This window comes from Euprymna scolopes, chromosome 17, assembly GCF_053919585.1.
Source record: "Euprymna scolopes isolate OS-2025 chromosome 17, ASM5391958v1, whole genome shotgun sequence".
Classification (NCBI taxonomy): Eukaryota; Metazoa; Mollusca; class Cephalopoda; order Sepiida; family Sepiolidae; genus Euprymna; species Euprymna scolopes.
The window spans coordinates 588,569-600,573 of record NC_136498.1 but is presented as its reverse complement, the minus strand read 5'-3'; the positions used below and the strand labels follow the sequence as shown (position 1 = coordinate 600,573).

Here is a 12,005-nt window from a genome sequence, read left to right as displayed (position 1 = left end):
AATATTATTTGTGTATATATGTGAAATAGTAAATTATTAGTAAATTATATGTGTGTGTGTGTGTGTGTGTGTGTGTGTGTGTGTGTGTGTGTGTGTGTGTGTGTGCATTGTATCAGAACATTAATAATCGGATTAAGAACAAAGCTGCTTTTTAAACTGTGATCTTGGGAACTAAATGTTCTGAATAGAGAAAAATGAATTGTTTCTTGCATTGTTCGTCTTAAAGCTGATTTGATGCTCACCTACTTCCTTGACAACTTTGATGTTTTCCAGCATTTCTATCTGTAATGCACTCAGATTCAAATATAAAACCTCAGGTGACGACTGAAACAAACGAAAGAAATATGAAAAATGAATGGAGCTCAAAAATAGAAATAAAAACAACACACACACTCAAATATACATAGATTAAATGGGAGATAAATGAATTTAATGAATTAGTATAAGTCTAATTACTTGAGCAGTTATCTATCTATCTATCTATATCTATATCTATATCTATATATATATATATATATATATATATATATATATATATATATGTAGGTTAATCATTTACTTGAAACGTACTCAGTTTGTATATATCAATCGAAATGGATTAAAAAAACCTTTCTCATAAATATAGTTTTTTTATAATGCAAAAACATTTTTATCTAAATTTTGAAATTTTTTAAAAATCCAAGCTCAATTAATGTTTGTATATTGAGTTCCAGAGCATATATAGTGTAATATAACAATTTTCCAAGTTCCAAATATCGACTTTTCTCAGTTTGTCATTTATTACTTTTCAAAAGGTATCTATTTGTTGGGGATGCACTCCTACTGCCTGGAATAATGAACTATTCCGTGACGTAACTTCAGGGTAATGAGGATCGGTTTACCAAGTCATCAGAGACAGACACACGGAGAGTATGGTCCTCACTCACTAGTCCAGCAGTTGAGCAAAGATACTGCTTAGTTTACCTTTTTCATGTATTTTTGTTAATACATATTTATTTAACTGTTACTGTGTTCTGCCTCATCAATTACTCAAATACTAATACCACAACACTGGATTACATGAGGAACTAAAAATAACTCTTTAGTGATGAGATAATTCGATTTTACAACAAAATAATTTGTCAGCAACTATTCGAAATAGCTTATGCTAGGATTCTTAAAGAAAAATAAAGAAACAATGCAAGTAAGCTCTGACTTAAATACGAGAAAAGTTTGGACTAAGTCGTAAGCAAACCCTCTTTGTCTCTTTACGAAAAAAAAAGTGAAAGAACTGTAAACCAGACGTTTTTACTCATTTTTTTTCTTGTTAAGTTGTGCAAATGTAATTTTTGTTTCTGGAAAAAAAACTCGACTTCTGTTATAAGGCGTTTTGTACTTTGAATTTTGTTGCTTGCGGTAAAGGAAAAAAAATAAGAAAATAAACGTTATGCTGTACTTTGTGGGGATAAGAAAGAAAAAGAATTAATCTAAATTTTAAATATAACTGACCACTTTTTATGCAAATTAGGCTTTTCAGCTGGAAGAGAACACACAACTTCCCCTTAGAAAAAAAGAAATTGTTCATTTACAAAGGTTGATCTAATTTTGTACACATTTATCACAGTTGACTTATTCAGGGGTTAATTTGTTGCAAACTGGAAAAATGAAATTTTTAATTTGTTCAAGGTTTTTCTCCTTAAGTTTTGAATATTTTTTTCTTTTCCTGACTAGTTGGAATGAACATTTTATTTTAGGAAACGGGGATATTTTTTTTTTGCTAGTAGGAAAAGAAGCCATTTCTGTTGCAGTAAATTTTGAAAATAAATTTTTTCCCCATTTTAGTTTTTTTTTTATTACATTTTCACCCCAAACAAGATACGTTGCCACTTTAATGTAGGGGGCTACTATCAGGGACTTAAGTTGCAGGGGTACTATGTAAGGAGTTTAGCAACAAGATGTCTGTTCACATTACACTTGAACTTTTGCATGTCAGCACAGTTGGGGAAGCAGGAAACCAGAAGATAATTCCAAAGTTTTGCGGTTCTGGGGAAGAAGCAATTAAAGTAAAAGGCTTTCTTACATCTAGAGATCTCAACTGTGTAGGGGTGGGATTTCGCTGCTTGTCGGATTTGCCGGGGGTATTTTCGTCTAGGGGGTACAAGGGCTTGAAGTTTGTCAAAGCATCCACTATTAAAATACTTGTAAAACAGGCAGAGAGATATAACATTTCGTCGATGGGGCAGAGGCTGAAGCTTAGATGCCAGTTCAGTTCGTCGGTGGGACAGAGGCTGAAGCTTAGATGACAGTTCGGGACCTATTAGTTTGGCGACTCACTTTTGGATGCTGTCCAGGAGCGAGAGACTAGTAGCAGATGCACCAGCCCAAATGTGACAGCAGTACTCCATACATGGGCGAATGGTGGCTTTGCAGAGGTACAGGATACTTTCAGGCGTAATTAACTTTCTAACACGATAGAGAGAGCCCACTTTCTTTGCAGCAGCCTTAGCAATGCTCACGATGTATCTATTCCAACTCATGTTTGCTGTGAACGTTAAGCCAAGGAGCGTGAATGAAGTTCTCTCAGGTAAAGTATCTCTAGCCATAGCTATTTGTGGTTGGTAAGGTCTCATGTAATTATTAAAGGAAACAAACTTTGTCTTGGCAGCATTGAACATTACCATCCATTTTTTACCACATTCCACGATAGACTGAAGGTCTTCTTCTAGGGTTTCGGCCATTACCTTAGATATGTGCTCATTAGTTTTCCCACGTGGCTGCTATAGAGTGTGGTGTCATCAGCAAATACACCTTTTTTTTTTATTACATTTTCACCCCAAACAAGGCACATTGCCACTTTGGTAAAGGGGGCTACTATCAGGAGCAACAACTACTGGGGTACTAAGTAGGGATTTGGGCAGCAAGATGTCGGTTCACGTTACACTTGAACTTCTGCACATCAGTACAGTTGGGGAAGCAGGGACCTGGAATTGAATTCCAAAGTCTAGTGGTTCTACTGTGTGGGGTTGGGATTTGGCTGCCTGTCGGGTTTGTCGAGGGTGTTTAATTCATAGGGGCACAAGTGCTTGCAGTTCGTCAGAGCATTCACCATTAAAATACTTGTAGAACAGGCAGATGGATGTAACATTTCTTCAATGGGCCAGAGGCTAAAGCTAAGATGCCAGTCCAGGGTCTATCAGATTGGCGACTCTCCTTTGAACTTTGTCTAGGAGCGAGAGACTAGTAGCAGATGCACCAGCCCAAATATGACAGCAATACTCCATACATGGGCGAATGGTGGCCTTATAGAGGTACAGGATACTTTCGGGTGTTAGTAGTTTTCTAGCACAGTGGAGAGAGCCTACCTACTTCGCAGCGTTCCTGGTAATGCTCTCAATGTAATTGTTCCAACTCATGTTTCCTGTGAACGTTAGGCCAAGGAGTTAAAAAGATGTATATTCAGATAAAGAGTCTTTAGCCATTGCTATCTGTAGTAGAGATGGTTTCTTGTAATTATTGAAGTAAACAAGTTTAGTCTTGGCAGCATTGAATGTGATCATCCATTTTTGTCCCGATTCCACTACAGATTGGAGGTCATCCACTAGTGTTTCTGCTATTTCTTTAGATATGTGTTCATTTGTTTTCCTGTCGTGTCTGTTATAGAGCGTGGTGTCATCAGCATATATACCTATCTCACAGACAATTTTGTCAGGGAGGTCATTTATGAATATTAGGAATGATAGAGGTCCAAGGATAGACCCTTGTGGCCCTCCCACATTTATATCATATTGTTTAGATGTACAACCGTCGATGACAACCTGGATTTTTCTCTTATCTAACAAAGATTTAATTATGTTAAGTATTCTTCCAGTGATACCATCTGATCTGATTTTCCTGAGGAGACCCTCATACCATACCCTGTCAAAAGCCTTAGATATATCTAGAGCTACTGCTCTACCTTTCCCTGCTTTGTCCAGTGAACAGTATATATGTTCAGAGATTACAGTTAGGATATCTGCTATGGAATGGGCTTGCCCAAATCCATATTGTTGGTCGGTCAGAAGTTTAGCATCTGAGAGGTGGTGGACTAGAGCTTGGTTAATTATGGACTCAAATATTTTGGCAAAAAGTGGAAGGAGGCTAATGGAGCGGTAATTTGCTGGGTCAGTTCTTTCGCCAGAATTCTTAAAAACTGGTACCACAGAAGCAGTTTTCCAGCAGGCAGGAAAGCAAGGTTCATTAAGGCATTTGTTGTAAAGTTTGGAGAGAACTGGAGCTACTTTGGCGGAGCACTTTTTTAATCGCACAGCCGGGATGAGATCAGGTCCACATGCTTTTGAAGTGTCAAGATTTTTTTATGATAGCATTCACCTGAGAAAGGGTGATTTCTAGATCGTCTAGTATGGCGTCTGTCTGCAAAGAAAAGTCAGGGAGGGGGTGGTTAGCAGGGTCCAGTGTGGAGTTTTAAGCAAACCGACTGGCAAGCATGTTATCCTTCTCGGTTGCTGAGCAAACAACCTCATGTTTATTGGACATTGGGGGAATAGTTGATTGCCCATTATTTATTACACCGTTGTAGAATTTTATCATGTAAGTCATTTATGAATATCAGAAATAATAAAGGTACAAGGATCGATCCCTGAAGTACACCCGCATTTATATCGAATTGTTTGGATGAATGCCCATCGAGGACAATGTAGATTCTTCTCTTGTTTAAGAAGGATCTAATTATGCTAAGCATTCGTCCAGCAATACCATACGATTTTATTTTCATGAGAAGACCATCGTACCATACCCTGTCAAAAGCCTTAGATATATCTAGGGCTACTGCCCTCCCCTCTCCTGCCTTATCTATTGCTTGGTATAAACGTTCAGAGATTACAGTTAGAATATCTGCAGTAGAACGGGCTTGCCTAAATCCATATTGGTAGTTTGACAGAAGTGTAGCAGCTGTAAGGTGGTGGACTAGAGCTTGATTAATTAAGGACTCAAATATTTTGGCGAAAAGAGGGAGGAGGCTAATTGAGCGTAATTTAATGGGTCAGTTCTTTTGCCAGAGTTTTTGTAAACTGGTACCACAGAAGCAGTTTTCCAGCAGCCAGGAAAGCAAGATTCGTTAAGGCATTTGTTAAAGAGTTAAGAGAAAACAGGAGCGACTTCAGCGAAGTATTTTTTTAATAGCACAGCTGGGATGAGGTCAGGTCCACATGCTTTTGAGGTGTCTAGGTTTTTTATAATATAATGTACTTGGGAGGGCGTGATCTTTAAATCATCTAGCATGGTTTCTGTCTGCAAAGGAAAATCAGGGAGGGAATGGCTTGCTGGGTCCAAGGTAGAGTTTGAGGCAAACTGACAGGCAAGCATGTTAGCTTTCTCAGTTGCTGTGCAAACAACCTCATGATTGTTTGATAGTGTCGATTGCCCATTATTTACTACACTATTGTAGATTTTCCAAAAATCACGAGTTCCTAATTTTTGCACTTCAATGCGTTTCCTGGTGGCTTCAGTATATTTACTCTTAGCTGTTGCTACTTCTTTCTTGTAATTATTTATAGCTTCTATATACTTTTGTCTATTTGTACATGACTTATGCCGGATAAATCTGCAGCATGCATTTTGCCTCTGAGCAATGGCAGCTGTGCATGTAGAAGTAAACTATTGGGGAGAGTAGGGTTTACTATAGAACTTCTGTGTAAGAACATGTGCTTCAATTACTGCTTTGAACCATTCAGTAGTCTCATTTGTGCACTGTTCTTCAGGAAGAGAAAAGATATTTCTCCATGGGGTATCTCTGATGTGATCTCTAATGGCATCCCAGTCAGCCTTATTGTAGTAAAAAAGTGAGGTTTGCTGGACCTGGCGATTTGGGAGACAGGTCAGGAATGTTACTGTCTGTGTCAGGGAATGGGATATAGCAAAGTTATGGATGACACTACCAGTTGTGTCAGTGTAGTTAGAGAAGCCAAGCCAATTTCTGTGGTGGACGTTAAAGTCACCAAATACATGTATTTGGGTGCTAGTGTCAAGGGAGAGTGCTACATCTATGCTGTAAGAAACATGATTGATTATAGTACAGTCCTGAGTTGATGGAGAGCGATAAAGAAAATACAGGTAGCTAACGCTATGTTGTAAAGTTAGTTTAAAGCACGTGAAGGGCTGGTCACCTGATTCTAGTTTAGATTCCCTAGACATGAGGAGGGTGTTACGAATATAAACTCCAAATCCATGCATGTGTCTGTCAGAGTCCTTACGACAAAATGGAAGATAACCAGACATGTTAAAGATGTTAGATGGGATGGAGGAGTGCAAGTTAGTTTCCCTTAGTGCTAATATATCCGGGGAGTTTGTTAGGATAAATGATTCTACATCATTTAAGTTAGTTCTCAATCCACAGATATTTGTAAATGCAAGCCTCAAGGGAGGAGTTTGCCTTTAAAGTTTTGTATACGGAAATACCAAGTGGGAAATGGTAGCCTACACTCACACACACACGCACACACAAAAGAAAAAAGGGCATTTTTTTTGTTTTTGCTCCTTCGAAATTTATATATATATATATATATATGATTGCATTTTGAATTGCTTCTTGAGATTTGGTCCATATTAACTAGTGATTGCTTGCAGACTTCTAAAGAAGGTAATTTCTAAAAGCCACCCAGCATATACCAGCATGATAAACGGACATTAAAACAAATATGATGATGAGATTCTCTATCTACATAACACGCACGCCAGACACACATATATTTTATACAGAATTTACTCACTTTTATGCAGTCTTTGTTAAGTTTTATGTAGACTTCAATAAGTTTTATAGTCTTTATTAAATTTTACATAGTCTTTAACGTTACACATTGCTTTCGGTTGTATTCATAACCCACTCGTGTCCCCTTTAATAATTGTGGGTTGTTTGGTCCAAAGATACTTCAAAACAATCAAAAGCATATTGTAAACTTAAAAAAAAAACGTGTTAAAATAAAGCTTCCATTACTGAAGTTATGGGTTCAGAAAATGTTGCGCTTGTTTAATGTCATTTGAAAACGTTGACCTATTAAAGGCTCTATGTGAATAAGAATGAATAAATAGAGCATTACATAAGGTCACATAATTCTTTTCTTGTTTCTGTGAAAGTCGGGGTGGGGTCCGGATTGACAGGGACACGACCGACTTTGAATCGCCGGTTAAGCCGGTTGGATCATAGATCATAGGCTGACCTGAATGATTTGATGTGACAAATGAATAATCGGTGAGAAAAGACATAAAACATTCGACAGCGATTGGAGAGATAACGCAATGAAAGCTGATCGCTTTGAACTACTTAGGAATAAATATCAACGCATATGGCGAATTACAGAAGTTGTTGGTCATTTAAAATCACAATAAAATTACGAATGTATGAATAACTGGGTTTAAAATGCATACGTGCTTAGTGTAGCATGTTGAAATGTGAATATATGAATATATATATATATATATATATATATATATATATATATATATATATATATATATATATATATATATATATAAATAAATATATAGATATATAATATAAAGCTGAATGTGTGTGTGTGTGTGTGGTCACGAATAGGCTCCTATATGGTTGACTATTTTAAAAAACTAATTACATATAATGATAGAAGATGTATCGAGACACAGGAATGGGTATGTTTGATCTGGCAGAACTGTGGTTCATTAAAATTGTGGGGTCTGCATTCGCGCCTGGTCCACAAAGTATGGAAATAAAAAATTTAAAAATTAAAACAAAAAACGACTGTATAACTGGTTACGGTCAATAGTAGTCCTCGCTAGCGAAAGTCTTTGTTATTGTTATTCTATTATTATTATTATTTAAAACATTTTGTGTCCTGCTCTTTCGCACAAGGACTAATATACAGTTCAAATGTATTGAACTATAGAAAACAGTCTTTTGAAAAAGTGCTCAATACATACGTAGAGCTTTAATATACTATGTCATATGAACATCAGAAAAGGTCTTATGCAGATATATCTACTTTACGACCTTAACCATCAGGTAAGGGGTTAAATATAAAAAGGTCTTACCCTGCTCAATCTGCATTTCATTGTTAATCATATATTTTCGAACCCCTGACTGTCTCATAAAATTTCAAACTCCCGAGGATACGGTTAACATTGAAACGTAAATACATCCACATAAGGCCTTTTTTAAAATGTTTATATAATTTATTTTATATATATATGTGTGTGTGTGTGTGTGTGTGTATGTGTTTTATTTTACAACCTCAAAATATTAACTTTATATATATATATAAAGTTAATATTTTGAGGTTGTAAAATAAAACACACACACATACATATACATATATATATATATATATATATATCAAAAGTACCTGTCGTTGACTGGGTTCAAAAGCAGCCTACAGAAAATGGACTCTGATTTATGAAAGTATGATAGGTTATTTTTATTTATTTATTTATTTTTTTTAATTACTTTTTCACCCCACACAAGGCGCATTGCCACTTTGGTGTAGGGGGCTACTATCAGGGGCAGCAACTACTGGGGCGCTATGTAGGGATTTGGGCAGCAAGATGTCGGTTCACGTTGCACTTGAACTTCTGCATGTCAGTACAGTTGGGGAAGCAGGAATTTGGAATTGAATTCCAGAGTCTAGCGATTCTGGGGAAGAAACTACTGGAGTAGATCTTTTACATCTAGGGATCTCTACAGTGTGCGGGTGGGATTTAGCAGCCTGTCGGGTTTGTTGAGGGTGCTCACGTCGTGGGGGCACAAGTGCTTGCAGTTCGTCAGAGCATTCACCATTAAAATACTTGTAGAGCAGGCAGAGGGATGCAACGTTTCGTTGATGGGACAGAGGCTGAAGCTTAGATGCTAGTTCAAGGCCTATCAGATTGGCGACTCTCCTTTGAACCTTATCAAGGAGCGAGAGACTAGTAGCAGATGCACCAGCCCAAATGTGACAACAATACTCCATACATGGGCGAATGGTGGCCTTGTAGAGGTACAGGATACTTTCAGGTGTCAGTAGTTTTCTAGCACGGTAGAGAGAGCCTACCTTCCTTGCAGCGGCCCTGGCAATGTTTTCAATATAATTGTTCCAACTCATGTTTCCTGTGAACTTTAGGCCAAGCAGTTTGAAAGATGTACTCTCGGACAGGGAGTCACTGGCCATTGCTATTGGTGGCAGAGAAGGTTTCTTGTAATTATTGAAGGAAACCAGTTTAGTCTTGGCAGCATTGAATGTGACCATCCATTTATGTCCCGATTCCACTACAGATTGGAGGTCATCCACTAGTGTTTCTGCAATTTCTTTAGATATGTTATCATTTTTTTTCCTGTCATGCCTATTATAGAGTGTAGTGTCATCAGCATATATACCCATCTCAGAGCAATTTTGTCGGGGAGGTCATTAATAAATATTACCATATTTCTTCAAACTGAAACATAATTATCAAAGTATACTTACGCAGATAGATATGAAAAGTCTTTATTAAAGTTTGTGCCTATTTCCATTCTATGGAGGCCAGGCGCGAACGCAGACCCCGCAATTTTATTATACCATCCCTATTTAAGTTAAAACATACTTATCAAAGTATTATTATGTACATCTATATCAAAAACACTTGTAAACGTTTTTTTAATTTTGAAATTTTTTATTTCCATGCTTTGTGGACCAGGCGCGTATGCAGACCGCACAATTTTAATGAATCATCATTATGCCAGATCAAACATACCCATTCCTGTGTCTCGATACATCTTGTATCATTATATGTAATCAGTTTTCTATAATAGTCAACCATATAGGAGCCTATTCGTGACCAGACACACACACAGACGTTCAGCTTTATATTATATTATATATATATATATATATATATATATATATATATATATATATATATTAGCAAAAAAATACTAGATGAAATCCTACCTAAATTAAAAAACAAAATTTACCATAGCTTGTGGAAATCATCGGAAGAGGTAATTGAATTGTTCGACACACTACCCTAAGGCAAAAATAGAAAATTCCTTACGTTTGATACAGATTCATATTACCCCTCTATTTCACCAAATCTCTTCGGGGAAGCGCTAGAACTAGCTAGAAAACTAACAATGATAACAAATTTAGAATTAGACATTATAAGACTAGCAAGAAGAACTCTAATTAAATATGATAACAAACTATGGACCAGAAAGAACAGAAACCTCAACTTTGACGTCACAATGGGGGTCCCCGATAGTGCACAAGTAACAGACCTTGTAGGTCTTTATATACTAAATGAACTATATAAAAAGATTCCAGGACTAAGAGGAGGTATATACCGGGATGATGCATTATTCTACTTGAACTCAACAAATAGGTTATTTGAAAAAAAAGCAAACAAAAAAATTAAACAATTCTTCAGTAAACTGAACCTAGATATAACAATAGACCCAAACCACAAATGTGTAAACTTCTTAGACATAACCCTGAATCTAGACAACAAATCCTATGAACCCTACCATAAACCCAACCAAACGATATTCTACATAGATCACAAGTCCAACCATCCGAATAGTATGAAAAAAGCACTTATACCTAGCATCTCAAAAAGAATACCCAAAATATCACAAAATGAAGAATTATTCAATAAAAACAAGGAATATTATAACCAAGCCATATCAAGATCAGGATATAAAGAACAAATTAAATTTATTAAGGAAACTCAAAACAATAACATAGGTACAGAAAGAACAATAAACAATGCAAATGTAATATCTTACAATATGTAGATGAGGAAATATAAAAAAGGAAAAAACAGAGCAAAAACAAAAAAAATAAAGCATACAATAAATACGAAAAAGAAAAATGAAAAGATAGACTATAATAAAACTGAAAGAGAAGTTAAAAAGAAAAATAGAAGGAAAAGCCAGACGTGGTTCACCGTTCAGCCACCATATAAAAAATAACATCCCGAGGGAATTTTACCAAATTATAGATAGTAAACTAAGTAAGATAATTAATAAAAACACTGTTAGGCTATCCTACTCAACGTCTGCTAACTTAACAAATACCATAATTGGCTCAAATAATACAAAATTAAACAAATTTTTGAAAAACAGAAACAGGACAGAAAATGAATCTAACAATGTAAAAGAATGTAACTGCCGGGACCCTAATGAATGTCCAATGAGGGGGAACTGTTTAACTTCAAACGTAGTATACAAATGTGAAGTTATAACAAATAATGAAACTAAAGTATATCTGGGGAGTACCGGAACTTGCTTTAAGGACAGATATCGTAATCACCTAGCATCGTTTAAAAATGAAACTGAGAAAGAAAAGAACACCAAAAATAACGAAAACGACAACAATGTAAATAAAAATGAAAACAACGGTAGAAAGGACCACAACTACTATAACGAAAATAGAACCAGAACCAATAGTAATAGCAAAAACAACCGGAAAAAAAAACAAAGAAAAACTCAACCACTTTAGCAGTATGGATTAAGGAATTAAAGGAAAATAAAACTTAATATAAATTAAGATGGTCAATAATTGATAAGGGGGAAAAATATAAACCTAGCAAATCGAAAAGATGCAACCTATGTATATTAGAATCTTACCATATATTAATATCTAAAGAAAAATTATTAAACAAAAGACTAGATGTAATCCACGAGTGTTTGCACAGAAACATATATTTAATTTCATGCACTAGAGCAGATTAGGAAAAAAAATGCAAGGGAGGTAATCCTAGATAAAAATTGATACCACGAGAGTGACCTGTCCTGCATCGGGTAATATAATACGAATTCAAACACTAAGCAAAAAACAATATTAAAATAAACACGCATAAATATAGGAATAAAATTATATAAAATTATATGATAATAGGAAAAAAACAAATTGGAAAAACAGGGAAAATTAAAACAAACATAAATAATAAATAAAAAATAAAAATACGGAAGTACGGGTTAAAACGGAAAACTATATTTACATAACACTAAAAGACGGAGGAAATGAGGAAGCATGGCTGTGGAA

At 35.8% G+C, this 12,005-nt stretch overlaps 1 protein-coding gene across 5 annotated transcripts in view; it reads right to left on the bottom strand.

The window, feature by feature from the left end:
* LOC145296644 (armadillo-like helical domain containing protein 1) overlaps positions 1 to 12,005 on the bottom strand; it is a 217,472-nt gene that overhangs the window by 18,404 nt on the left and 187,063 nt on the right. For all 5 annotated transcript variants that reach the window (XM_080142573.1, XM_080142574.1, XM_080142571.1 and 2 more), the window contains one exon: positions 243 to 324. In XM_080142573.1, the coding sequence (XP_079998699.1) occupies positions 243 to 324 (82 nt within the window). The remainder of the gene's footprint in view (positions 1 to 242; positions 325 to 12,005) is intronic.